At 38.5% G+C, this 27,438-nt stretch overlaps 1 protein-coding gene across 1 annotated transcript in view; it reads right to left on the bottom strand.

Moving 5' to 3' along the window:
• Nucleotides 1-27,438, bottom strand: part of DNAJC12 (DnaJ heat shock protein family (Hsp40) member C12) — a 314,683-nt gene that overhangs the window by 126,185 nt on the left and 161,060 nt on the right. The window contains exon 3 of the mRNA XM_044056381.1: nt 1,999-2,138. Within this exon, the coding sequence (XP_043912316.1) occupies nt 1,999-2,138 (140 nt within the window). The remainder of the gene's footprint in view (nt 1-1,998; nt 2,139-27,438) is intronic.

Here is a 27,438-nt window from a genome sequence, read left to right as displayed (position 1 = left end):
CAGAATATGGACTGGTGAACATCACACATGCCCCCCTCCCACCCAACACTCAAGAAAATCAAAAGAGCCAAATTAAAAATGGAAGAAAGGACTGTCCCAGATGCATGCTCACCAAAGAGGGTCTTTCAAATGTAATACATCAAGAACATATCCATTATACCCCTACTGCGGTTTATGAAAGCCCTATTTATAAACAAATAAGCCAGTAGATGTTTATGAATAGTAGTCAAATATGTGTGAGTGCATGTGTGTGTCTTCTGTGGAAGGTTGGGCGCCAGGCTGGCAACTCGACACCGTAAAACTCCACTGCCAATCATGAGCGGACAGGTGATAATATGTTTATATCCCTGCTTATGACTACAATAGAATGCGTTTTATAACTAAACTTGACTACTTCTGCAGTGTATACTAACATATAACATTACATCATTCATTTACTGTCTTTTCATATATAACTTGCATTGTCTTTTACACTATGCACTTTAGGGTACAAGCTATTTGTAAAATGTTAATAATCATTATACACATGAGTTACAACTGTACCCCAGATCTTATCCTGGGTTCAGTTAAGTTCCAACAAAATACATACAATTTCTTCTGTGAATAGGACAATTAGTTGAAATGCATCATATCACTTTTCTAAAAAAAAAAAAAATCCACTGAAACACAGTACACTAACAGTGAACCTACGACATAGAGTAAAAAAAAATGTTTTTTTTTTTTTTTTTTTTTTTTTTTTTTGCAGAAAACCTAAACCTTTTCCTTTCACTAAAATTGTCCATCTCAATGAAGTTTCCCTCAGCAATGAAAATCTGTGTAGTGTTTTAGGTTTAAGGAGAAGCTAGGGTTTCTCTTTTTTACAAACTGTGAATTACCTTGCTTTGATGTATCATCCCTAACCAGTTCCAACTGCTCCATTTTATCTTCCTTTAACTATCCTATGATAGTTATTCACCCTTATACATATAAACTCACTATCACCTTTAAACTGTTACCCAGATGCAGTTTGAAAAATATGCATAAAGCCTGTATAAACTGATTTTATGGTAACTGGCGCCTGTGCACAATGACTGGGAACTGTCACTTTATAAAATATAAACACTTACAGTTATTTTGCTTTAAATCTCAGTGCTTTTCAAACTTAAAATTAAAAAATTTCACTTTAAAATGCAAGTATACAGAATTAAATTACTCTGTTTACTTATTCTCAAATTAAATGTTACATTCAGTTTAGTTAAATGCTTTTAGTTATACAATTTGTCTGCTATAATAACATTATAGGTCATAAAGAGATAAATATATGATCATAAAATATTGTTCTTGTTGCAGGAGAGCTGATTATTAAAGTTGAGTATACAGTCACATTTTAAAAAAAAAGTTTTGTTTACCTAACCAACAAAATAAATGAAGTAATTAGTTTGCACACATTTCATAAAGAACATTTATTTGTAAGTCATCAGCAGTAGCTTGTACAAGCCAGGTCAGAGTTAAGCTTTAAAACAGTAAACATCTGAAAGACTTAAGTATATGAAGCAATTTAAAAATTATTCTAGATGGTCATAAAGGTGCAAATCCTGTAAAATACTGGAGTGAAGATACCTCACACTTCTTTCTCTCAGCAGTTGCCCTTTCACCTTTCTCAACCCAAAAGTTTAGTTATGTTATACAGTAACTTTTAGCATTCTCTGTGCTAATGCAACACTGTACTCACATATTTCTGTTCCTGTTGAACCACTACCATTTATGTGATATTCTGGACATGTACCAGAGGTACAGTGCGAATTTTCCTAAGCTTCTCAACCCCTTCAACACTGCTGGAATGTACATTATCTGGCCACATATCTTATATGCCACAGTGATGTCATTTTCACAACTTAGGGGACAGAGGAGACAATATTTGTTCCCTTTCTCTTCCTGTTCAGATTACTTCCTAACACAGTCAGTTCCATGCTTCTGTGGTCTATGAGATGGCTTCCTAATTTTCTATATATTACTCACCATTTTCACTGAGTCACTGAGAGCATCCCATTGATGAAATGGAACTGTAATCCCACTCCGATGCCAATAATCATAGCGACTTCTGCTTTCTTCATTAGTTAAGATATCTTTAGCCTGTTGTAGCTTCTGAAATTCTTCAACTGAAAGATACAACACACCATTCTTAACTGCATATTTCAAGAGGAGTTTACCATAGATGGGCAGTCTTTATGAAAACTGAAACTAAAGACAACTCTCATAATACTAACACTATATATCCTACAATAGTAAGACTAGTTTAGACATTATATAAAAATATAAACCTTGAAAAAAGACCAGTTATTCCTCTTTTGAAAGTAACGAGTAGATGCCATTTTCCTGTACCTCTGAGCAATTAGCTTGGCAATAGCTTAAGTACATACTATATCTCACTGATAAAAAATTATACTTGAAATTCTTTTATCATTCATATTCAACCCTATTAGTATGAAATGGAATTAAACTAATTGGTATATTTCTTTCCTTCAAAGCTGTTGACCACAGAATAGAAATAGGTGAAAAGTACAGAGCTTCACATTGGGGGTGTAGGAGAATTACCTCCGATCCCCTCCCCCCAAAAATACCTTTTTATTTAATTTTAGATTAATACTGTATCATACTTTTACATTATGAATTTACACATTTAATTTTCACATCTGAAAAATATAGGAATAGACATAACACATAATGAATCACATTGGCTCTGGTGTGGTTAAAATATGAAGACTCAAAGTCCATTTCCAAAGCTTAATATAGTTATGTATGCATCTATAAATATACAAAAAAAATTCTGCTAGAAAAATCCAAGCAATGCATTCAGGCAAATGTACATATAATTGTTTTAATGTGTAAGTTAGGTAACCTTCAAGGAAAATGGTACTGTATGCTATACTACTGTCCACAGCTAACAGAATAGAAGGTGACAGGTGGGCAACCATCTGCTGTTAAATGGTACACCCAAGAAAACTAGTATTATCCCAACTACACACTGTTGATATATATGCATATGTCCAGTTCAGGTAACATGCCACACTGTAGAGCACTCCATACCTTACTGGAAGCTTACTCATGGAGATCTGTCTTAACATATGTGACTTTAACACCACACAAGCGTACACAACACTATCAAAGTAGCACATCTTGAGTACAGCAAAAATTAATCACCTGAAAAGACTTGGACAAGCAACTGATGTCTATTTTTCCACCTTACCAGGGCGCAAATAAATCACATACAGGTTTTAATATGTTCCAGTAACAGACTAAAGTATTCTGCTTTATGTTCTGTATTCTGTATTCTCGTTGCTTTATAAAGCCAGAATTTGCAGACAAGCTGCATATGAAAACACATATGAAGACACAGTGAAGTCACTACATCCAGTGATAATGAGCAGTCTAAAAGAAGATAGGAATTCCTCAACCAAGATGGAAAAACAATTTCCTGCTTTATAATATCTGAATTCCACCTTAGCTACAACATACCCTTACAAAATGGCATGTCTTCATTGCTTGAATCTAATTGAGTTCTGACTGAGTGCTACTGAAACAACTCGAAATATAAACTGATAAGTATATTTTTTGGCACTTCTTTCCAAAGTTCTACAGTATCCTAATTGCTTTTGCTTGATTGATTTAGATATATAATATTTGCTGGCTTCTGATCTGTGTTGAAAGTGCTATTTTTCTGAGCTGAAAGTGCTATTTTTCCCCCACTGTTATTCCTGCTGTGTTAAATACTGGCCAAACAACTTGTGTGTTTTATCTAATTGTCTCAAGGCTTGCTAGTATAACTAATATTCCCTGTGTTTGTTACCTCTGCATTCATTGCTTGAATCTAAATGAGTTCTAACTGAGAGTGCTACTGAAACAACTCGAAAAATAAATTGATAAGTATATTTTTTGGCACTTCTTTCCAAAGTTCTACAGTATTCTAATTGTTTTTGCTTGATTGATTTGGATATATATTTGCTGGCTTCTGATCTGTGTTGAAAGTGCTATTTTTCTGAGCAGAAAGTGCTATTTTCCCCCACCCTTATTCCTGCTGTGTTAAATACTGGCCAAACAACTTGTGTGTTTTATCTGAGTGTCTCAAGGCTTGCTAGTATAATTAATATTCCCTGTTTGTTACCTCTGCATTCATTGCTTGAATCTAATTGAGTTCTGACTGAGAGTGCTACTGAAACAACTCAGAATATAAATTGATAAGTATATTTTTTGGCACTTCTTTCCAAAGTTTTACAGTATCCTAATTGCTTTTGCTTGATTGATTTCGATATATATTTGCTGGCTTCTGATCTCTGTTGAAAGTGCTATTTTTCTGATCTGAAAGTGATATTTTCCCCCTCCCTTATTGCTGCTGTGTTAAATACTGGCCAAACAACTTGTGTGTTTTATCTGATTGTCTCAAGGCTTGCTAATATAATTAATATTGCCTGTTTGTTACCTCTGCATTCATTGCTTGAATCTAATTGAGTTCTGACTGAGAGTGCTACTGAAACAACTCAAAATATAATTGATAAGTATATTTTTTGGCAATTATTTCCAAAGTTGTACAGTATCCTAATTGCTTATTGCTTGATTGACTTAGAGATATATAATATTTGCTGGCTTCTGATCTGTGTTGAAAGTGCTATTTTTCTGAGCTGAAAGTGCTATTTTTCCACCAGCTTTATTCCTGCTGTGTTAAATACTGGCCAAACAACTTATGTGTTTTATCTGATTGCCTCAAGGCTTGCTAGTATAATTAATATTCCCTGTTTGTTACCTCTGCATTTATTGCTTGAATCTAATTGAGTTCTGACTGAGTGCTACTGAAACAAATCGAAATATAAATTAAGTATATTTTTGGCACATCTTTCAAAAGTTCTACAGTATCCTAAGCTTTTGCTTGATTGATTTAGATATATAATATTTGCTGGTTTCTGATCTGTGTTGAAAGTGCTATTTTTCTGAGCTGAAAGTGCTATTTTTCCCTCCACCCTTATTCCTGCTGTGTTAAATTTGTTTCCTACCCTGCCCTCCCTATTTGTGTCTTCTTTTTATACTACGTGGCTTTGCAATTGCCCACCCATACTGTATATCTGATCTGTGAGACTCCTCCCAGTCTAGTGTCTTTAGCTCATTCATACAGAGAGAGAAAAAAATTTGCACTTTATTCATCTGCTTTTACTGTGTTTGTGTTTCTTCCTACTTTATTACTTATTTTGCTCTTGCTGCCTGTTCTTAAAAGTACTTAATAGCATTTATTCTGCTGCATTTATTACTGCTTGTTAGTAGCCAATTAAATTGTAACTGTTATTCTAAGCCTTTGGATCATGCACTTGGGCTTCAGACCAGTTGTTTCACATTAAGGTTTGTGGTCTGCACTGTTGTGGCAGGACAGGTAGCTTACATCCTTCTAAGTTGGGAGTTGCTGATTGAAAGCTTAGTGTCCGTTATTCTAAAGTGTATTAGTTCTGGTTTAAGCACTCGGGCTTTGGGCCAGTTTTTTTACATTAAGAAGGTATGGTCTAAAGTCTTGTGGGAGGCTGGATTCTGCCCTTCTGAGCTGGGAATTTCTGGTCACAGGCTTATTGTGCCTGCTTATTTGAACTGTTTCTTTCTGAAATTGGTGCGCCTTGTTACTGTAGCATAGATCAGATTCAGGCCTGCTGAATCTAGCTTTGTTTGTATAACTTGAGAAGGTTCCCCTGCACCCTAGCAGCAGGAGTGTGTAGTTAGAACTTGCCTGATTGAAGACTGCTGGAACAGGGCTCAGTTTTGAGCTGTTTTCTTGTTAATTGGGTAACTTGTTAAAATCAATTTGTTCTTTTTCTATTGTTTTATATATATATATATATATATATATATATATATATATATATATATATATAAAAAGTGCACTTTATTCATCTGCTTTTACTGTATTTGTGTTTCTTCCTACTTTATTACTAGGGGCATTGAATACAACTCTGATCTGAGATATATAACAATAAGTATCCTTTTCTGTGCATTTAAAGTGTTTTTTTTTTTTTGTATCTGCTTTATTTTCTGAAAAAAAACAAAAAAATATATACTTATGTCCTGCCTTTCTAAGCTAATATAGTCTAGTTTTCAGGTTAAGTGCTGAATTCAGGGATGTGTTACAAATCTCTGTGTTTGCCCAAACCTTACTTGGATAGAAGAAAATGTATCTGTTTACCTGTGAGAGGGGGAGCTTTGAGCAGCCTATCTGTCCCTGGAGGAGTGGTTTCAGCCCAGAAATTAGTAGTTTATTGGCCATTTTGGGCTAATTTCTATCTCTTTTATTTCCCTGCTATAAATACCGTATTTGCCTGGTTTTGCGCGCCGGGCAGCGCCGGTTAGCTAGGGTATAACTTTTCCACAAAGTCTCCTCTTCAATTTTTCCTTTGGAACTAGACAAACTTTCAACTTAAGCACTCAAGCTATTCATTTCTCAGCCCGGCACTTGCTCAAAACTCATAGCAAGCACTTATAAACCCTAGCACTAGACTCTCCTATACTGTACAGAAGAACAAGGCTCTCTATTCGACCTTACCAGCCATTCAGTAAAACAGTTCACTGTACCTATCCAGGCATGTCCAAAGGGCAGTTTCAGGCGTACTCTCCAGTCCAACTAGTGAATCTGGGTATTTTGAAGCAATGTTACAACTGCCTCATGTACACAGACAACCCTCTCCTCCTACCACCAAACACTAATACATGTGAGAGATGCAATTATACAGCCAAACTGGAGACTAAGCTCTCTCAACCCAAGGCTGGATCAGACAGTCAAGAGGAGAAGGGAAATACTTGCATCACACCACCAGTCTCACACAGACCCATTAAACCAACACTGGCAAAAAACACACATAAATACAAGAAAACATACTCGGAGGCTCTAAATAAAAATCTGCAAAAGCAACAGAGAACTCCAAAGCAGACATCCAAGCAACCTGCACCCCCCGCAACACAAATCATGAAACACATACTTCACAAAATCAGCGTGCCATGCAATCACAGCCCTTAAGGCAGAATAACATACCCAACAAACTAAAAATAGGTGACTCTATAGTCAGGCACACTGACATCCCACTCACTAGGCTGAATAAGAAGGTTACTGTTAGTTACTGTTAGGTTACTGTTAGCTGCCTGCCGGGTGCCAGGATCCACCACCACATAACACAAGCACTCAGGTCACTCCAGAACAAGTACAAATACAACTCTGTCATTGTCCATGTTGGTGTGAATGACCTGAGCCATACCTCCCTGGACTACATGAAAAGCGACATGGAAGAGCTCTCTGATCACGTAGCCCAGGCCGGTATGACCCTGACCCTGAGTAGCATCCTGCCCTCACCAAGTATGATACCATGGTATAAAGAAAGAAATTATCAATTTCAACAGTTGGTTAAGTTTCTGGTGTCATTCAAAGGGGATCCAGTGTCTGTCCACCTGGGATGACATGCTCAACAAGCTGTGCTGCTTCGCTAGAGACGGCTTACACCTGTCACCCTTAGGCTTTCGAATACTGGCCAAGGCTCTTGCCACCCCTATAGTGCCTTTTTTAGGCAAGGCTCAAAAGACAAACCCACCACCATAAACCGCACAAGTAACAAGAAACTGAGGGTAATGCTACTCAATGCCAGAAGTCTACACTTCAAAATGCACGCACTCGAGGCACTCCTCAGTATGGACAAAATCGATATATGTGCAGTAACAGAAACCTGGTGTAAGGTTCCAGAGAGTACCCCAGCACTACCAGGCTACAACTCATACCATACATTTCAGCCACAGAACCCAGACCGAAATACAAAACGCAGGGGTGTATCCATATTCATCAAGGATACCCGCACCTCCAGGTTAGTGGCACAGTACGATGCTTCAGAGATCATCCACGTGCAACTAACAACAGGCAAAACTGCAATTCAAATTGTAGCTTGCTACAGATCACCCACCATGTCCCAGGACCCCCATTCTGCATTTCTGGAAACACTGGAAAATATAAAAGTTCTACCAAACACCCTAATATTGGGTGATTTCAATTACCCAAACATTAACTGGGAGAACTACTCAAGTACTACAAACTACTCCCTTGCCCAACATTTCCTAGAATTTATAAACTCAAATGCCCTGGATCAAGTGGTCAAGACTCTCACCAGAGGTGACAACATATTGGACCTGGTCATCACCAACATGGGCGACCGGTGCTCCACACCGGAGGTCAACCCCTCGCTGGTTAGATCTGACCATAAACAAATCACTTTGGATATCCACATTCTGCCCCTACCTCCGGACAAGGAAACCACCATGAAAAACTTTTCAAAAGCAAACTTCACGTTACTTAAGACCGAGGTGGAAAGTTTCAAAGCCCCCATGCTAAAGGATAATACTGTCCAAGCTGCAAAATCCTTTACTAATGCATTCTACGTGCACCTACAAAAATGCATGGATCGTGCTATCCCAAGCAAAACCAAGACTCACTCCTCCAAGAAAAAGAAACCAGTCTGGTGGACTCCTGCCATAAACAAGCTATACAATAGAAGGAGGAAACTAGTACAGAAAAGAGTAAAATCCCAAGAAGGGAAGACATCCCTGATCAGTATCAGCAAGAAACTACGATCCTTCATAAAATCATCCAAGGCAAGCTTTGAAAGAAAAATTGCCAAGGACTCCAAAGATAACAACAAGGCATTCTTTAGCTATGTCAAGAATCTAAGTGGCAATGCTCAGATCTGCTCGGAGTTTGTGCAGAACGACACAAAATACACTGAACCGACCGATATCACCAACATCCTGGCAGACAGGTTCAGTGTAAACTTCACCCCCCTCTCACCCCCAAAATGGCCCATAACCATACGAGAAGAATGTAGAGTCCCTGAAATCACAGACACTCAGGTTAAAACAGCAATCTCCAAAGCCAAAAACACAGTATCAATGGGACCGGACGGTGTCCCAGGCTGCATCCTACACACGAGCTCAAAGGCGAACTAACCCCTCACCTAAACACACTGTTCAAACTCAGCCTCTCCACAAGTTACTTTCCCATAGAGTGGTGCGCAGCAATGGTTATTCCGCTCCACAAAGGTGGAGCCACAACAGACCCCAGGAACTATCGCCGTATAAGCCTGACTAGCTTGGTCTGCAAGGCTATGGAGCGCATCATCATGGAACTCATTAACAGAGACATTGGGCACCTCCAAACACTGGACCCTACCCAGTTTTGCTTTGTTAAGGGCAGATCATGCCTACTAAACCTGGTGGACTTCTTTGAGACAGTTACAAAGGCTATAGATGAGGAAAAGGTGGTACACACACAGCCTACCTAGACCTCGCAAAGGCCTTCAACACCATTGCCCATTCTGGTATTATAGACAAGCTCACCAGCCTGAACATAAACCCCTACGTCACAAGATGAGTTGCTAACCGGCTCACAGACAGAACCCACATGGTAAGAGTTGCAGGAGCTAGGTCTGACTCTAAACCAGTTACAAGTGGCGTTCCCCAGGGCTCAATCCTGGGACCCCTCCTGTTCGGCATATACTTCTCAGAGGTACAGGCAAGCAGAGGAGGACTATGGCTGACCAAGTTCACAGACAACTGCAAACTAGGGGCTATAACTGACTCTCCGGCTGACACAGACATCCTCCAAAAGGGTCTCACTGAGACAGATACTTGGTGTCAGAATCATGGCTTCAAGCTAAATGCCAAAAAGTGCATAGTCATCCCCTTTGGAAAAAACAAAGTACCCACAAACTACCACATAGGTGGTAGTCCCCTAAATACGGAAGACGTAATAAGGGATCTGGGGACCCAAGTAGATAGTAATCTTTCCTTTGATAATCACATTGCCAAAGTGGTTAGAAAATTCTTCTATGTGGCCCACCTTATTACAAAGGGTTTGCATCCAGATCAAAAGAGGTCATTGTGCCCCTCTACTCATCACTCATCAGACCCATCATAGAGTACAACGCCCCATTTGGGGTGTACCTTACAAGACACCTGCAACAGCTGGAAAGATCATAGAAGTACCTCACCAAGAGGATCACTGGTCTCAAACGGATGCCCTATGCAGCTCGACTGAAGAAACTCCAGCTGTACTCAGTTGCATACCGCCTACTCAGAGGTGATCTCTGCCTGACATACAAGGCTTTGTCCAACCCAGAATTGATGGACATGCTCCACCTAAAGAAAACCTTATCCCCTCAAGCCACACGCTCTAGGGATCTAAACCTCACCACAACAATAAATAGGACATGCTGGAGAGAGAGATTCCTGTCCCAGAGACTTCCCATGCTTTGGAACAAGATTCCAATCTACATTAGTCAGAGCTCCTCGCTAACACTCTTCAAGAGAAACCTTGACGAGTGGATGGGAAACAGAAAAGTTTCCCCGGGGATCACTTCAGTGGCTCTGCTGGATAGAGACACAGGGAACTAATCTAAGGGGACGGCGAAAGCCAACACATTCTGACTAAGCTTATAAATGCCTTCGGGCAGACAGTCAAGTACCTACCTATGAACCTATATCATCTGTGCTATAAGTATACCTGCTTTGTGACATCTAATTGTGCGAATAGATACTCGCAAAAGACAGAGATTGCTGGGTTTTAACTAAAAATGTGAGATGTCTGGACATTAAAAACCTACACCATCTTTAACATAATTCTACCATTTTCAGAAACAACTGTTACAGACAATGAAAAATTTCTGCTAGAAGAAGAAAAGCAACAGAAAACAGCAACCGGAACTCTTATACTCAAGTATGTCTTCAAAATGGGTAAGCTATGTCATAATCAAATCAAAGCAGCGTTTTGTTGTTTAGATGGTGTCAAACATCCATACTGGCGACTGTCAAAAATAACAAAAACAGAAGATCAAAGTACAACGGGAAAGACATAAGGCTACATGTCTGCCAAGCTTGACCAAGTGTGGGAGGGCATGTATCATGTATGTTCTGATCTAGAAGAAAGACAAAGAGACTTAACAGTATAAGGAAACCCCAACAAGTGACACAAAACCTCCTCCAACCAAATATGATAAATAAATCAATCAATGAATACATTAAGTTTCAGTTATAATATCAAACTTTAAAAAGAGAGGGACTGCACCAAAAGTAAAAAAAAAATGTCTTGCACACAGGCTTGAACCTGCAGTACTGCCCTATTCAGCCAAACTTCTGCACCACTATGCTAGCATCTGGCTGGCAAACTTCTCCTGTATTCCTGTACTTCAGCTGTAGTAGTGTTGGTATTGAACTGTGCAATGTTATGCTTTTCCATTCGTAGTTTGATGTTCTGTTGTTATTTCAAACTGACACTGATATTGGCATCCGACTCTGCCTGACTTACAAAATGCTGCTTGAAGCAAGATGATTCGATCGGAAGTTAGGAAGCCTTCTCAATGACTACATGGCAATTCTTTCTGGACTAATACCATCATGAAAACTACAGAGCAAATCTGTTTTGGACAAATGACTATAAATGTATTGGGTATTTTCCTAGACTGTGTACGTCACCAGAAGAAGCAAATATATATCTGTACATATATATATATATATATATATATATATATATGTGTGTATATATATATATATATATATATGTATGTACATATATATATATATATATATATATATATATATATATATATATAAATTTGCTTAACAGACGAGAGACTAAAGTATGCAAACTTTAAAATGCAAAACCAACAGGCAAGGATACTTTTCACCACAAATAACAGAAAATAAGACAAGTATTCATTAGACTAATAAGTGCATTTAGAAAACAAAAAACTGTTGTTATTTGTACTTGTATGTAAAACTCAAACTATGCCTTTAGTACTAGTATTTTGTTGGCAGACTGCTATAAAGCATTCTTACAAATTATGAAAGCATTTCTTTGACCTTTTCAGTAAATCACAAGAAAATATGTAATTCAGTTTCTTTAAAATGACTGCAAATCATTTTCTTAATAATTTAGAGATATATGAGATAATGTGAGTATAGGAGCCTATCCCCAAACTGACTTAAACAGAATACTACTAGTTAGATGGTGGTGGTTGGAATGTACTGAGATCATGTTTTAAGCATTTCTTTTCTCCCAGTGACCAGGGTTGCAGGTGACCTTTATATACAAATTTGTTTTACTGGCTCTTCATTAATCCGTAACACATCTGTACACAAATGCTGTCCTTTTTACAGAAGTTTTCCGTACTCGCCATGTAAGCAAGTAAACAGCATGCTGTCAAAATCCATTTCTACTGCATGTGTTGACATATGCAAACAAACTTCATTGCTATGTTTTTTTTTTTCGTTTCATTAACCTGCAGCTGATTGATGTTTCAAAGACTAAGGAATGGGACTGACCAGTATCTCAGAAAGTTTATAATGTATTTGTAGGACAGCCATCAGTAGAAACCAGGCAAAAAGAAGACAACTCCCTTTGTTTATATGACATGTCACAAAGACGTGCACCATTTCTAACAAATGTGGCACAACAATATGCAAATAAACTATATTAAAGATCTACATCTCTCTCCCCCTCTCTCTGTCAGGAAAAATATCAAGTTGCCTGTTTAAACAAATTTGCACCAATTTCACCTAAAACATTAAAATATAATTCCATTAAGTACATATTTCTTAGTTTATAAATGTATATTATATGACACTATTAGTCCCAGAAGGAAACTATTTCACACTTTCAAGGTACACTCACCTAACAAGTAAGTTAAAATGTACTGCTTTCTAAAAATTTGCAACATACTATTTAATTAAAAAAACACAAGAATAAAAGCTAGCATTGCATAGTTTCAAATACTATGTTTCAAAAAAGCAGTTTATATTTCTGAATTCCCAAGGTGAGAAACAGGAAAAGACTTCAGTTTTGACAAAACTCAAGTATTTCCCTTTTTCCCTTGCATTACAACCTTTTAGTTGATTATCTAAGTAGAATGAAGGTGCAGCCTTTTACAACACATACTTCGGGAGCGTGTCTGCACATAAAACCTTGTTCTGAATTTTTAACACTTTATGATCCTGTGGCTGCAGCTGCCTATGTTCCAAAACAAAATCATTGTAACATTATCCTAGGCCAAACAAATAAAGAAGCAGAAAAAAGAAAAACAATTCTAAAAAAATACAGTGGGAGTAAGCCTACTTAGAAATGCTATGGAACACAGTTATATGGAGAAGGCAAACAATGGCAAGTGGAACAGTGCACAAGATGGCAGCCACAGTACAGCATTACATATAATTGGAGAAGCAGGCAAAGTAGGATGATACATTGTTGCTTATGTAACAGGAATGTTCATTAAATAACCTGACATACTATAATATGTCTAGGTATACTGGTAACAACAGGGCTCTGCTGAAGAAATAGTGATGTCCAAACATTCTTCCCCCCAGTGGGGAACACTGCAGGAACAAGATCTCTGCAATACATAATAGGGGAATTTTAATTATTTTTGTTTGATTTAAAAATAAATCATCAAGCACTGATATAGTTTGCAAACTAAATTAGTCATAGTACACACAGAAGCATTAGAAAGTGCCACACTGCAGTTTTTGAAAAAAAAAATTATAATGTGATTCTGGTCCAAGATTTGAGAAGTCTATCGTGACAATTAAGAAGATGCTCACAATGTAATGATGCAACTGGTATAGATATGCAAGATGATCAGATATCTTTCTTTTAAACTTGTTTCCTATATATCTTAAACTTTCAAACTCCTTCAGTCAACATGCCCTAAATCACACAACTTCCAGATCTACAACATCCACCTTTCCTACACAATACCATTGGTTAACAAGTTCCACCTCTGGTTCTCAATCTCCCAAAACCAGTTCTGGTCTTTCACTTGACCCTGTCACTGTCAACATCCAAGGGGAATTTGGAGGGATCTATATCAGTGTCTCAAAAGACCCACAAGAAGAGAGAGGTCACCCCACATATGTATCTCCTTTGGATGATCTCCTTAAGAAATGAACTCAGGCTGATGTGGAACACTTTAGGCTGACTTCTGATGCCGTCCCATCCCCCTCAGAAGAACCTGTCAGAAATTCTTGGGAAGACCCCTGAGAAGATGTAAATCACCCCGTCCCCCTTGGGACTTGGCATTAGAGATGCTATTAGTTCAATATTGTCATTTAAAGATGCCACTGTAAGAAACACTTGCATTCTCCCTATTAATACGGGCCAGCCAACTTTAGTGCTGAGCCCATATAAATGCATAAGGACTGACACTTTTAGGTTCAGCATGTGTGCAAGGATTTAAATATAATTCATTCAGAGTTTCTGTAATATAGATACGTCACTTATAAATACCAAATACAAGCTTTTACAAGAATTTGACAGCATCAGTCTGACAAGATGCATAATACTTGGTTTACATTAGTGTTGGATATATTACTTCTCTTCAGGGCAGGGAATGCAATGCATGTCCAAAACACAAGCAGAATCTGTATACTTTCCATGTCACTTTTGGACACTTAAGTATCTGGTCTGCTGTAAACACATTGTGTCATGTTTCACTCTTTGATGAAATGAAGTACTTAAAAGAAGAATAATGTGCTCTGGGTTCTGTTTGCATATTTGCTGAAGGCATGTATTTTACTCAATCTTAATTTTAAGAAGCCCTGGCATGCATACTTTGGTTTTATTTTATAAGAATTTTCAAATGGTGCTTTTTTTCAGAATCTCTGATTGGTTAAGTGAGACTTGTTGTTTCAGCCTTTCATTTGGGGTTTGTTGTTTCAACCTTTTATTTCATCTGTACTAAAAAGATATAATTTTCAAAACATATGAACTGTCTGGGGTGGTGATGGGGAACCTACATTCTGGAAGGTGGTACACGTCAAAAAATCCTTCATACTTCTGGAATTTCTGGTATGTTTTAAAACAGTTTTGCCACATTTTTCTATTCAAACTTTTCTTATTCTCGTTCTCTTCCAAACTATAATATACTAAGAGCAGACAGACAAAATAAAAGGGCCGGTGGAGTCACAATACTATACAAAATTTTTCTGCGGCTTAACCCTTCACCATTAAATCCCCAATAATTTGGTATGGCAGAAATCCTTTTATCAACCTGCAAACTCAATCAGCACAAGACATAATACGTCATAAGTTCCTATTTGCCACGTTGTTATAACCTGTTTATTGCAAAATACTATTTCTGCTGAGTCTCTTCCAACATCTCCCAAGAAAAATTCATACTGAGTGGTTTTAATATTGACTGTCTTTCTCCTCTGACTCACCTAACCAGTCAATAAATCTCTATGATCTCTTACAGGTAATCACCACTGCTCTTGCCATCCTCTCCCCCTATCAAAAATACTCAAGAAATATATCCATTTGCAATTCCTACATTACCTCGCACAAAATAACCTCCTTTCTTCATCTCATCATGGCTTCCACCCCCACTACAGTACTTCTACTTCTACTGCTTTACTAAGTTTCACAAATACAGTAAAGACAAATAGGAATAGTGCTAACCTAGTGTCTGCCCTCTTCATTGCCTTACCCAAGGCCTTTGATTCAGTCTTTCACTCCATTGTCTTACACAAACTCTATAACCAAGGACTCGACATCACTGATATATCATGGTTCTATAGCTAACTCTTAAACAGAGCAAAAGCTGTCAACTGGCAAAAAGACATCTCATCGTTCCTCACTGTCTCAGTTAGTGTACCACAAGGGTCAATCTTGGGACCCATTCTCTTTAACATCTTCATCAGTGACCTACATAAAGCCTGTAAAGCTGCATCCCTAGTACAGTTTGCAGATGACTCCACAGTTATCCGTATCTCAAAAATGTCAGCAAACAATAACTTACACAGGAGTCCTCTTCTATAACAACCTGGTTGACATCTGCCCAACTATTCTTAAACCCAAATTAATCCAAACTATTCCTATTTATTCCCAAACACCTTAAAATGAAAAAAAAACTTCCTTCTCAGTTACCTCATTCAACAAAACTAAAATTAAACTTGCCACACATACTAAATTGCAAAGCATCTGTATAGATAAGAACCTAGAACACACACATTGAAAATATATTGAAAAAGGTACACCAAAAACTGCATTCTCTCAATACAGCCAATCACTTCCTCTCAAACGCTACAAGAAAACACAGTCTCCACTCTCCTCTTGCCTACTCTGCTGTATTCTGCACCTGACCCTAACAACATCCATTTGACCCTCCTAAACAACCTTGAGCAATGTTACTACGAAATAGGATGATTCACCACCAACTCTCCAAATAGAACCCACCACTGTGCCACTCTAAGGGAACTACACATATTTACAAGTTCCACAAATCCATAACATTGTGTACAAACCTAACAAATCTGCATCCATCTCCAACCTCATACAAATATATAACCCTTTCAGACCATTACAGCTTACCTCTCAACTGTACAGATATTCATCTCATATTTTTGGTCTGTTTTTCATAAAATTGTGGTTTTCTGGCAAATAAGTGGCAAATCATTAAAGACTGAAGTTAAAAAATAATGACAGAAATTTGAGTTTCAGACTTCATACCCTGCAGAAAATTTGTGCTAATGCAAAACCTGTTATTCTATCAACTTTCTAAGTTTGTAAGAGCAATATTTAAAAAGAGTCCCTATTTTTGGGCTTTTGTTCCACTTTTATTTATGGCTTTGTCCAGATTTCTTGCTCTAAGAGGTTGAGAGGTATGCATTACAGTCATCATACAAATATCTATTACATGTATCCAAACCCAACAATTCTGCAGACAAATTACTATTCTCCCACCACCTTGATAAATTCTGGATTCCACCTCACTAGCAATATGACAAGAACAATCCTTAGAATCATTTAATAGTCAACTAAAGTCCTACATACTCGGATACTGGCTCTGTAATACAAACCCTTACTAACTCTCACCACTCTTTTATATAACTGGTCATAAATTAGCTACTTCTTCACAATCTCTGTCTCCCTTTTACCTGGACTCCCCCAATACTCCTTCATAACTTGTAACCATCTTCATCCTGTAACTACTTGACTGTCTCCTGTGTAATTGTATTTTCAGCTAATGCCTATTGAAAATAACTAGACTCTTATAAGTTTGATATTAACCAATATTTTATTGTATTCTTGTTTTGATTAACTGTCTTATCATTACTATTCTATGTATCTGGACCTACAAAGCTGATATAAGTATTTTTTGTACATTTGCTCTAATTGTCTCAGTGCTAGTTAACACTTCTGTGCAGTGTTTATTGATTTTGTTGAATTTATCACTGTTTTTCAACCTGCCCTTGAAAAAAGAAACTCCATCTGTTTGTTGCTATACTGCTCTTAGGTTGTTTTAACAGTATTCTGATATTTCCTAACATTCTCTGATACTGCAAAAGCTGAATTTGCCAAAGTTCTCCTGAGTCTGACAAAATAGTTCTAAGTTTTTAAAGTTTTTCTGTGTTGTTTTTTTTACATTGCAAACTTTTTTATCTATTTTGTGAACATTTCTCAGGGTTAGTGAATTTATTTCTAAGGATTCCTGATACTGCAGGTATTCTGACTTTTGTTGTAAAACATTTGTTGCTACACTTGAGCTCAAAACCAGTTCATTTTACATTAAGAGGGTTTTTTGTACTCTGGTGGGAGCAGAGCGCTAAATTCAATCCATCCAAGTTGGAAACTGCTGGTGGAAGGTTTATTACGTGTTTATCTGATTGCCCTGAGGGCTGTGTTTCATCATGCTGGTATAAAAGCCTTGGATTTGCTCACTGTGCCTTGTATATAAGCAAATCTCTCCAGTTTAAAATCCTCTATAGGAAACTCTCTCCATAGTCTCCCACTGTTCACAGTTGCTCAGAGTGCTGCCAGTTTGTGCAGAGGGCAGTACCACTGCAGTTCATCTAACAGTATACTACTATACAGTCTAACTTTGACCTTTAAGTGACTCTCCCCTACTCCTCCCCATCTACTAAGGATCTGGTATAATGGGTAGGCGCTTCCCTGTCATCTTTGTTTCTGGCCTGGTGGATATAGGCATCCTGAGGCAGTGTAGTAACTGCCTAATATTCATTGGAAAACCATTTAGTTTTAGAACAGACAAACACAGTGTGTGAGAGATGTAGATACAAAATGTCATTGGGGGCAAAGCTCTCACATACACACACAAAAATGCAAACCAGGTTTTTAGCGTTACATCCAAAACACATACTACCAACACTAAGAAACAAACATATAGACCCACATATGTGGAGGTACTCACTTGTAATCTAACCAAACCTCCAAGACCTCCTAAAAGCATCTGTCAGTGGCCCTGTGCACACCCAAAAAAGGCAGCACCTCACAAAACACATAACTCTGAAAATCATAGCAGCTTCGCTTCCAAGCCCATAAGGCAACACACCACACAGCCAAACATTCTAGTTACTGGGGATTCCATTCTAAGACATACTGATGTCCCCTTTACCAAGCTAAACAAGAAAAAAGATCACAGTGAGCTGTCTGTCTGGAGACAGGCTCCACCAGATCACGCATGCACTTAGGTCTTTAAACCATAAGTACCAGTATGAAGTTGTCATAGTCCATGTGGATCCACCACATCACGCATACACTTAGGTCTTTAAACCACAAGCACCAGTATGATATGGTCATAGTCCATGTGGATCCATCAGATCACACATGCACTTAGGTCTTTAAACCACAAGCACCAGTATGACATGGTCATAGTCCATGTGTGTATAAATGACCTAAGACATACCTCACTGGGTATATGAAGAGAGACATGATGGAGCTCTCTGAATATATGTCACAGGTGCCTATGAATCTAATCTTCAGTAGTACCCTACCTTCATCAACAGTACCAGCAAAAAATGATTGCCTTCAACAATTGGCTTAGTTTCTGGTGTCACAAAAACTGGATCCTATATCTGTCAGCCTGCTGAGACATGATCAACAAACCACAATACTTTGCCAGAGATGGTTTGCATTTGTCACCACTTGGCTTCCAGATACTGGCAAAAACTTTACCTAGCCCCATAGTGCCTTTTTTAGGCCAGGCGAAGTTGTTAAACCCTTCAACATAACAAAAATCACTAATGACTACCTAAAGGTACTGCTGCTCAAGTTATGAGTTTAAATAAAATAACTGCACTCCCTGTTAGCACTCCTCACACTGGAGAATACAGACATATGTGCAGTCACAGAACCAGGGTTCAGAACCATAGAAAGCACCCCAGCTATCAAAGGCTACAATGCCTTTCATGCATTTCGACCCCCCTCAGCTCAGGAAGCAAAAACAAAGGGAGGAGGTGTTTCCATGTTCATAAAGTACAAGTACACCAATAGACTGGTACAACATGACTCATTTGAGCTACTTCATGCCCAGCTAACCATAGGTGCAATCCCTTATCATATCCTTGATCTCTACAGATCCCCTAACATGAGTCTGGAAAACCACACCTCCTACCTAAACTTACTGGAATCTCTAAACATTCAGCCTAACATGACTTTGACTTCCCCTCTATAAACTGGGAGACTTATATGACCCATAATTCACTTGCTCAGAAGTTTTTGGACTTTGTCAATGCAAATGCCCTGGAGCAACTAGTTAGCTCCCATCTAGAGGTACAAATATCTTAGACCTAGTACTCACGAACATGGGGGAGCCTGCTCTGTCCACTGCATTCACTCCTCCCTGATAAGATCTGACCACAAAATTATCTCTTTTACTATTAAAACAAACCTAGAACCCCGATCAATCTCCAAACCTGTTAAGAACTTTGCTGAGGCAAATTACCTCAAACTAAGTGACAGCTTATTAAACTTCCAAGTCCCTCTGAACCCATATGGCACTGAGGCCTACTCTGAGCTGTACACAAAAGCACTGTACAACCACATTCATAGCTGCATACAGGAGGCAGTACCTATCCAAGTCAAAACTTTGATTACTGGTGAAAATAAGCCACCACGGTGGACCCCTAAGATAAACAGGCTATTCAACAAAAGGAAAAAAATCCTCTCCAGAGCCAAGAAGGAACAGACAAATCAGAGCACAAAGACACTCACCAGTCTAAACAAACAAATTACAGAGCTGGTCAAATCTGCCAAAGCAAACTATGAGCCACAGATAGCCTTTCTGGTGAAAGATAACCATAAGACATTTTTAATTATGTTCATAACCTCAGGGGAAATTCTCAGCAATGTGCTGAGTTAATCATGAATAGCAACACTTACACCCAGCCTGAAAATATAGAAAACCTGCTGGCTGACAAGTTCAGTTCAAACTTCTCTACCCCATCACCTCCTACCACACCCAAAGCAATACCCCCAACCACCCCCTACCAGCCATTATGAGGGAACAGATCCTTACCTTGCTTGCTAAAGCCAAAAACACAGCCTCCATGTCCCAACAAGATTTCAGGATGCTTCTTAAATAGCTTAAAACAGAATCTATCAGAGCCACTAATAACCCTCTTTAACCACAGCCTCCAAACGGGCTTTGTCCCAGAGGAATGGAGGACTGAAACAGTCATCCCTCTTTACAAGGGGGGCCATCAACTGACCCAGGGAACTACAGGTCCATAAGCTTGACCAGTCTTATCTGCAAGACCATGGAGAGAATTATCATGGACCTGATCAATAACAACTCAGGAACTCTCAAAACACTGGAACAGACCCGATCTGGCTTTGTCAAAGGGAGGGCTTGCCTGCTCAATCTGGTGGATTTATTCAAGAAAGTCACCAGGGCCATGGATGAGGGTAAAACAGTGCACACCACTTATCTATACCTGGCCAAAGCTGTCAACAGAATTCCCCACTGTGGTATCATAGATAAACTTACTGAGTTAGCCGAAACCCCAACATCGTCAGATGGATAGCAAGCTGGTTCACTGACAGGACACATGTTGTCTAGATAGGTGAGTCCACTTCCAGTAAGAAATATGTTCCTAGAGCCGTGTCCCACAGGGCTCAGTGTTGGGACCCCTCCTGTTTGGTATATAGTTCTCTGAAGTGAAGCCCAATGTTGGCGGCCTCTGGCTCACCACGTTTGCTGATGACTATAATCAGAGAGCAATCACTTAATCTCCAAATGATGTTGACATCCTACAAACACACCTAAAAATGACAAACCACTGGTGCCAAAACCATGGTCTGAGACTGAATGCTGAAAAATGCATAACCATACCCTTTGGTAAATCAGAAATCCCTGCAAATTATAATATTGATAGCACACCTCTAAAAGTAGGCCCAGTGGTGAGGGACCTAGGAACATAGATATATAGTAACCTAAACTTTGACCACCAGGTAGCTACAATAGTGAAGAAATCCTTCTGTGTACCTCAACTTATAAGTAAAGGCATGGCATCAAGCTCAAATGAAATCATAATGCCACTGTACTTGGCCCTCATCAGGCCAATGCTCCCTACCAGGCACTTACACCAACTGGAGTGGCCCCAGAGGTTTCTCACTAAAAAATACAAAGTGTAAGTCACATGTCTTATGCGACCGATTAAAGGTCCCATGCCTTTACTCCATGTCATATCCCTCTCTGAGAGGGGCTTATGCCTGACCTAGAAGGCATTCTCTGATCCAGCCGTAATGAAAATGTTACATATACGCAAGAAAAATTATACAAGGGTAACATGTTCCATGGACCCGAACCTTATTTCTGACTCTAACAAAACTTGCTGGAGAGACAGATTCATGTTCCAAAGGCTGCCTGTTGTCTATGGAATAAACTTCCCATCCTCGTAAAACAAAGCGCGTCCCTCACTCTCTTCAAAAAGAATTTGGATAAATGGATGGGGAACTGGAAATTCACTCCTGGGGTACTGCCCATGTCCCTTATGGACAGAGGCACTCTGTAAAATGACTCAGGGCTCCAACACCCAAAGACCCAGTACCCCGATACTACCCCATCCCATATCTGGGGAATTAAGATATAATACTGTCATATCCTTGGTATTATTGGCTAGGGTTGTAAAGGCTCTTGTGCCATTAGCATAGTAATCACTTATGGACCTATGAACCTATGGACATTTATTACATAAATCTTTAATAACTGCCTTCTACTCATTCTATAAAATGGAACTTTCCTCCGCGGGCCTCCACTGAAAATGGGACCTGTGCCCAGTTGGACTTTCCTGTTAAACAAAAGCAATAAATTAATAAATTTGGTTGAATGAATGTGTAACCACAAATTCACCCCAGTTTAGCAGCACTGTTCTTCGTGGATAGGGGGGAAATATGTAGTTACCTTAACCTATTTCTTGATATTCACTTTGCAAAATATTAGGAAAATAACTACCATGGGAATGCAAGGCTTCTTAAGATCCTCAGAGATCAAATGCCTAGTAAGTATGTATGTTATCTTACCTCACAAAATAATACCATAAACATTTCCAGATCCCATTACCTTTCATAAACACTACAGTATATTAGCAATACTGCAAATCTGTTCCAATGCCAAGTTACTGAGCTTAGCTGATGCATCATTAAAGATGCAATAAAATTATAAACTTCATGGAAACCACTGCTGTTTATTTCAGTTTGGAGTGCAAGTCTAAGGAAAGAAACAGTTACAGCTTCTGTAACTGTCAATATAGGCTGAATGAAAAGAACAGACAGAGACTGGGCAACACAGATGATTATTATTAGGTCTCTGATCATTGTCTTGCTCTTTGTTCAAAGATATGAATGTCAAGAACTTCACCTTGAGTGTGGACTGAAGATCAAAAGGTGAATGTTAACATCCTTGTCAAGCGCATATGACAAGCTAATTATAAGATACACCTCATTTTAATCTCTTTTTTTTTTTTAGTAAAAGGAACTTTAGTTACAAAAAAGAAAGACTGCTGGAATGCAGTGTTCTGCAGCTTTGAAATCATGACACACATAGTTATGCCATATGGAGAGCAGGCAGAAGGCACTCTAATGAATGAACAGCTTTAAAAGCTCTTACATACTTCATTCCAGCATACTTTTTTTTTATGTTTTGTCTGTGTGTAGGTGGATGTGTATTTGGTTGAATGGATGGGTAACCACAAATTCACCCCAGTTTGTGTGTGTGTGTGTGTGTGTGTGTGTGTGTGTGTGTGTGTGTGTGTGTGTGTGTGTGTGTGTGTGTGTGTGTGCTTTTAAATGTGAAAATGCTTCATTTGCTCTACTGTGTTGGCTAATATTACTCCTCTAGTAAGCAATTATATCTAGCACTGAAAGATGTGTAACAAAACTTTGTTATGCACCTTTTTTGGTCAAAAAAGAAGCTTAACAAAGTCATCTTTTTTTTACTGAATCTGGAGCATAAACAGTATTCATGACCTAGAAGGTTTTCTGTGCTTACATCTGTTAAAATGAGCTGTGTTTGCTGTTTATAAGATTCAGTACTTTTCTTATTTCAGATACAAGATGCAGGCAAACTAGGCATAATGTTGCAATGGCATGAAACTGTCACTTGGGTACTGGGTGCCCCAATATCTTAATAAAGAAAGTCAATATGAAAGACAAATGCAGTTTTTAGGAAACAGATTTAAAATGTGTGTCTGCATGAATGCATTTATGCACATGATCATTCAGAAAACAGTAGTAAAATTGCACAGTTCAGGGAAGAACATCTGTTGCCAAATGAAGAAATTAAAAGCAGTCCTTTTGTTTGAAGTTTTCACAGTGAATTTTACTGCATGCCAAGTACAGAATCATGTGTGATAACATACTTCTATTTTCTAACACTAAATTGGAAAACAAGGCAATATATTTCCTTCAGTTCTCTAAGCTGAGTTTTGTTTGCCTAAACAATGTATGACTTCACCTTGGCTATAAGTGGCAATTGTTAAAAACAAATTGAAAACTGATCAAAGTTTCTTAGGTTCAGAAAAAAAATATTCCCCACTGCACTTGTAAAACAGTGTCATACTCTCCATGTAATTATGTCAGTTCAGAGATTATAGGTATTCCATGATGTTATTTCAATTTCAGTTATAATTATGCAATGCTCTTCAATTCTAAATATTATGTGTTCATCATATACCCTCTTATAACAATGCTTACATTCCATCTGGATTTGTTCCACTACACAAAAAATGCCTTTTCTAACAGTGTATGTCATACAGCACTGCATTCCATAACATATGTAAAACTATTTCTCACTGATTTAATCTGATGTACATATACTTCACTTATTCTTATTCTTCTTTCGGCTTTTCCCGGTTAGGGGTTACCACAGTGGATCACCTGTTTCCATTTCTTCCTGTCCTCTGCATCTTGATCTGTCACACCAACCACCTGTATGTCCTCTCTAACCACATCCATAAACCTTATCTTAGGCCTTCCTCTTTTCCTCTTAACTGGCAGCTTCATCCTTAGCATCCTTTTCCCAATACACCCAGCATCCCTCCTCAGCACATGTCCAAACCAGCGCAATCTTGCCTTTCTGGCTTTGTCTCCAAACTGTCCAACCTGGGCTGACCCTCTAATATACTTATTCCTAATCCTATCTACCCTTGTCAAACCCAGTGCAAATCTTAACATCTTTAACTCTGCCACATCCAGCTCTGACTCCTGCCTTTTTGTCAATGCCACTGTCGCTAATACATATAACATAGCTGGTCTCACCACCCTTTTGTAGACCTTCCCTTTCACTCTTACTGGTACCCGTCTGTCACAAATCACTCCTGACACTCTTCTCCACCCACTCCACCCTGCCTGTACTCTCTTCTTCACCTCTCTTCCATACTCACCATTACTCTGAACTATTGATCCCAAGTATTTAAGCTCATCCACCTTCGCCAACTCTACTCCCTGCATCCTCACCATTCCTCTATCCTCCCTTTCATTCACACACATATATTCCATCTTAGTCCGGCTGACCTTCATTCCTCTCCTCTCTAGAGCATATATCCACCTCTACAGGGTCTCCTCAACCCGTTCCCTACTCTCACTACATATCACAATGTCATCTGCAAACATCATAGACCACAGGGACTCCTGTCTGATCTCGTCTGTCAACCTGTCCATCACCAGTGCAAATAAGAAAGGGCTCAGAGCTGATCCTTGATGTAATCCCACTACCACCTTAAACCCATCAGTCACTCCCACTGCAGATCTCACTGCTGTCACACTACCCTTGTACATATCCTGTACCACACTTACATACTTCTCTGACACTCCCGACTTCCTGATACAATACCACAACTCCTCTCTAGGCACTCTGTCATATGCTTTCTCTAAGTCCACAAAGACACAATGCAATTCCTTCTGACCTTCTCTGTACTTCTCCATCAACATTCTCATAGCAAACATCGCCTCTGTAGTGCTCTTTCCTGGCATGAAACCATACTGCTGATCACTAATCATCAGCTCCCTTCTTAACCTAGCTTCCACTACTCTTTCCCATAATTTCATGCTGTGACTGATCAGTTTTATCTCTCTGTAGTTACTACAGTTCTGCACATCACCCTTATTCTTAAAAATCGGTACCAAAACACTTTTTCTCCACTCTGCAGGCATCCTCTCATTTTCCAAGATTTCATTAAACAATCTGGTTAAAAATTCCACTGCCATTTCTCCTAAACACTTCCATGCTTCCACAGGTATGTCATCTGGACCAACAGCCTTTCCATTCTTCATCTTCTTCATAGCTATCCTTACTTCCGCCTTGCTAATCCATTGCACTTCCTGATTCACTATCCCCACATCATCCAGCCTTCTCTCTCTCTCATTCTCTTCATTCATCAGCCCCTCAAAGTACTCCTTCCATCTGTTCAACACATTCTCCTCATTAATTACTGTGAAATATGGCAAATATTCCCACATTGATCATAATTACAGCACAATGTTCTGTGTGATGGGAGTGAGAGACATGAGGTTGGGGGAACAGAGAAAAAACTGTCCCTTAATCTTTAATAAAATAAAGAAAAACAGAATGTGTGCTCCAGCATTTTTACTAGACATAAATACTAATGAACAAAACGTGGCTGTTTTAAGTAAAAAATATTTGGTCACACCTAGTCAGATTGATGATTACTGCCTGAAATTTCATCCCATCTTACCCCCTGCCCTAACTACCCTGTAGCCAGCTCCACAGTGTCTATAGCACTCATTGATTTAGTAGGACATAACAGGGATATAAGGCCAAACATCTCATTATCTTACCTGATGCTAGTCACGTGTATGTAAAGGGCAATGACCAGTATTTGCAGTTTACACTGCCCTGAATGACAAGGACAACTGATAACAAACAATATACAGCCTTTTTATTTTTTTATTTACATATGAGAAATAACAGGACTTGTCAGTAAGTAAGTAAATAAATAAATACATTGATCAATATTTACAGATAATACTTAGTGGTTCTGTGAAAGTCTGAGGGCAGGTAAAGACAGTGCAGTAATGTGCATAAATGCTTATCATAACAGTTCATCTTTGAAGGGAGGTCACTGTATTTCAGATGGAAAGAATAGGACAAATGTATGAAGCTTATACTTCATATTAACATTACATGTTTCCCTTTTTAGATCAAGTAGAGATCATATGAGTAAAGATTTATTATATATATACTTCAGGTACATGACAGTATATCTTGCATCACAAGATAGTTCTATGGATATTATTTTTTTTTTTTAGAATTACACTCAATGCCAAAAATGTAATATTTTTTTTTAGTTCTTCCTTGAAGTGTTTTATTATTTTTATTATATCTATTTTATACTGTATTTTTTCCCCTTTGGAAAAGTTATGATACTAGGACACATTCATGCTTTTACGCACCCCTTCTCATATATTAATTTTGCTTTCTATGAAAGTTTAAACATTTGTCTGATGTAATCTATGCAGGGCTAGCTACCTACAAGAAGCATTTATTCCTGCACGAAATATTAGCTTGATGACCTGAGGAGGCTATGTAAAAGTGCAGGATATCAAAAAAAAGCTGTATAAACCTCTATGAGTATCTAGCTGGCACTAGCAGGGCACATGCCAATGCTTTCACAACTTCTTTCAGGGAGAAAATACACTCAAGGTGGGTAAACCCAAATGCTACTTACAGTTGTTTGTTATAGTGACCATGCTCAAAGGAGATCACATGAACCGTCTGTTCTGACAGTTATTTATTGACTAAGCTGCAAGGCTTACTTAGTATCAAGACAACTCCATCAGTCTTTGTACATATGGTTGACTAAATGTTTTTTATACAGTGTAGGTAAGTAGGAATGTTCAGAAAAGTTAACATTTGGATAAAACAGTGGTGGATATGAAGGTAAGCAAGTCTGCATTATAACAGCTGTGTATGTGCAAGTGTCTCCAGATTAGAGTTAGAGTAAGGTTTAGATTCAGTACTGTGCATGTTTGGTGTGTGTGTGGTGTGTGTGTGTGTGTGTGTGTGTGTGTGTGTGTGTGTGTGTGTGTGTGTGTGTGTGTGTGTGTGTGTGTGTGTGTGTGTGTGTGTGTGTGTGTGTGTCTGTCTGTGTGTG

This window comes from Protopterus annectens, chromosome 14.part0 (genome assembly GCF_019279795.1).
Source record: "Protopterus annectens isolate FY-2018-M chromosome 14.part0, PAN1.0, whole genome shotgun sequence".
In the NCBI taxonomy this organism is placed as follows: Eukaryota; Metazoa; Chordata; order Ceratodontiformes; family Protopteridae; genus Protopterus; species Protopterus annectens.
The sequence above is the reverse complement of the archived record's forward strand: the minus strand, read 5'-3'. Positions and strand labels throughout refer to the sequence as shown.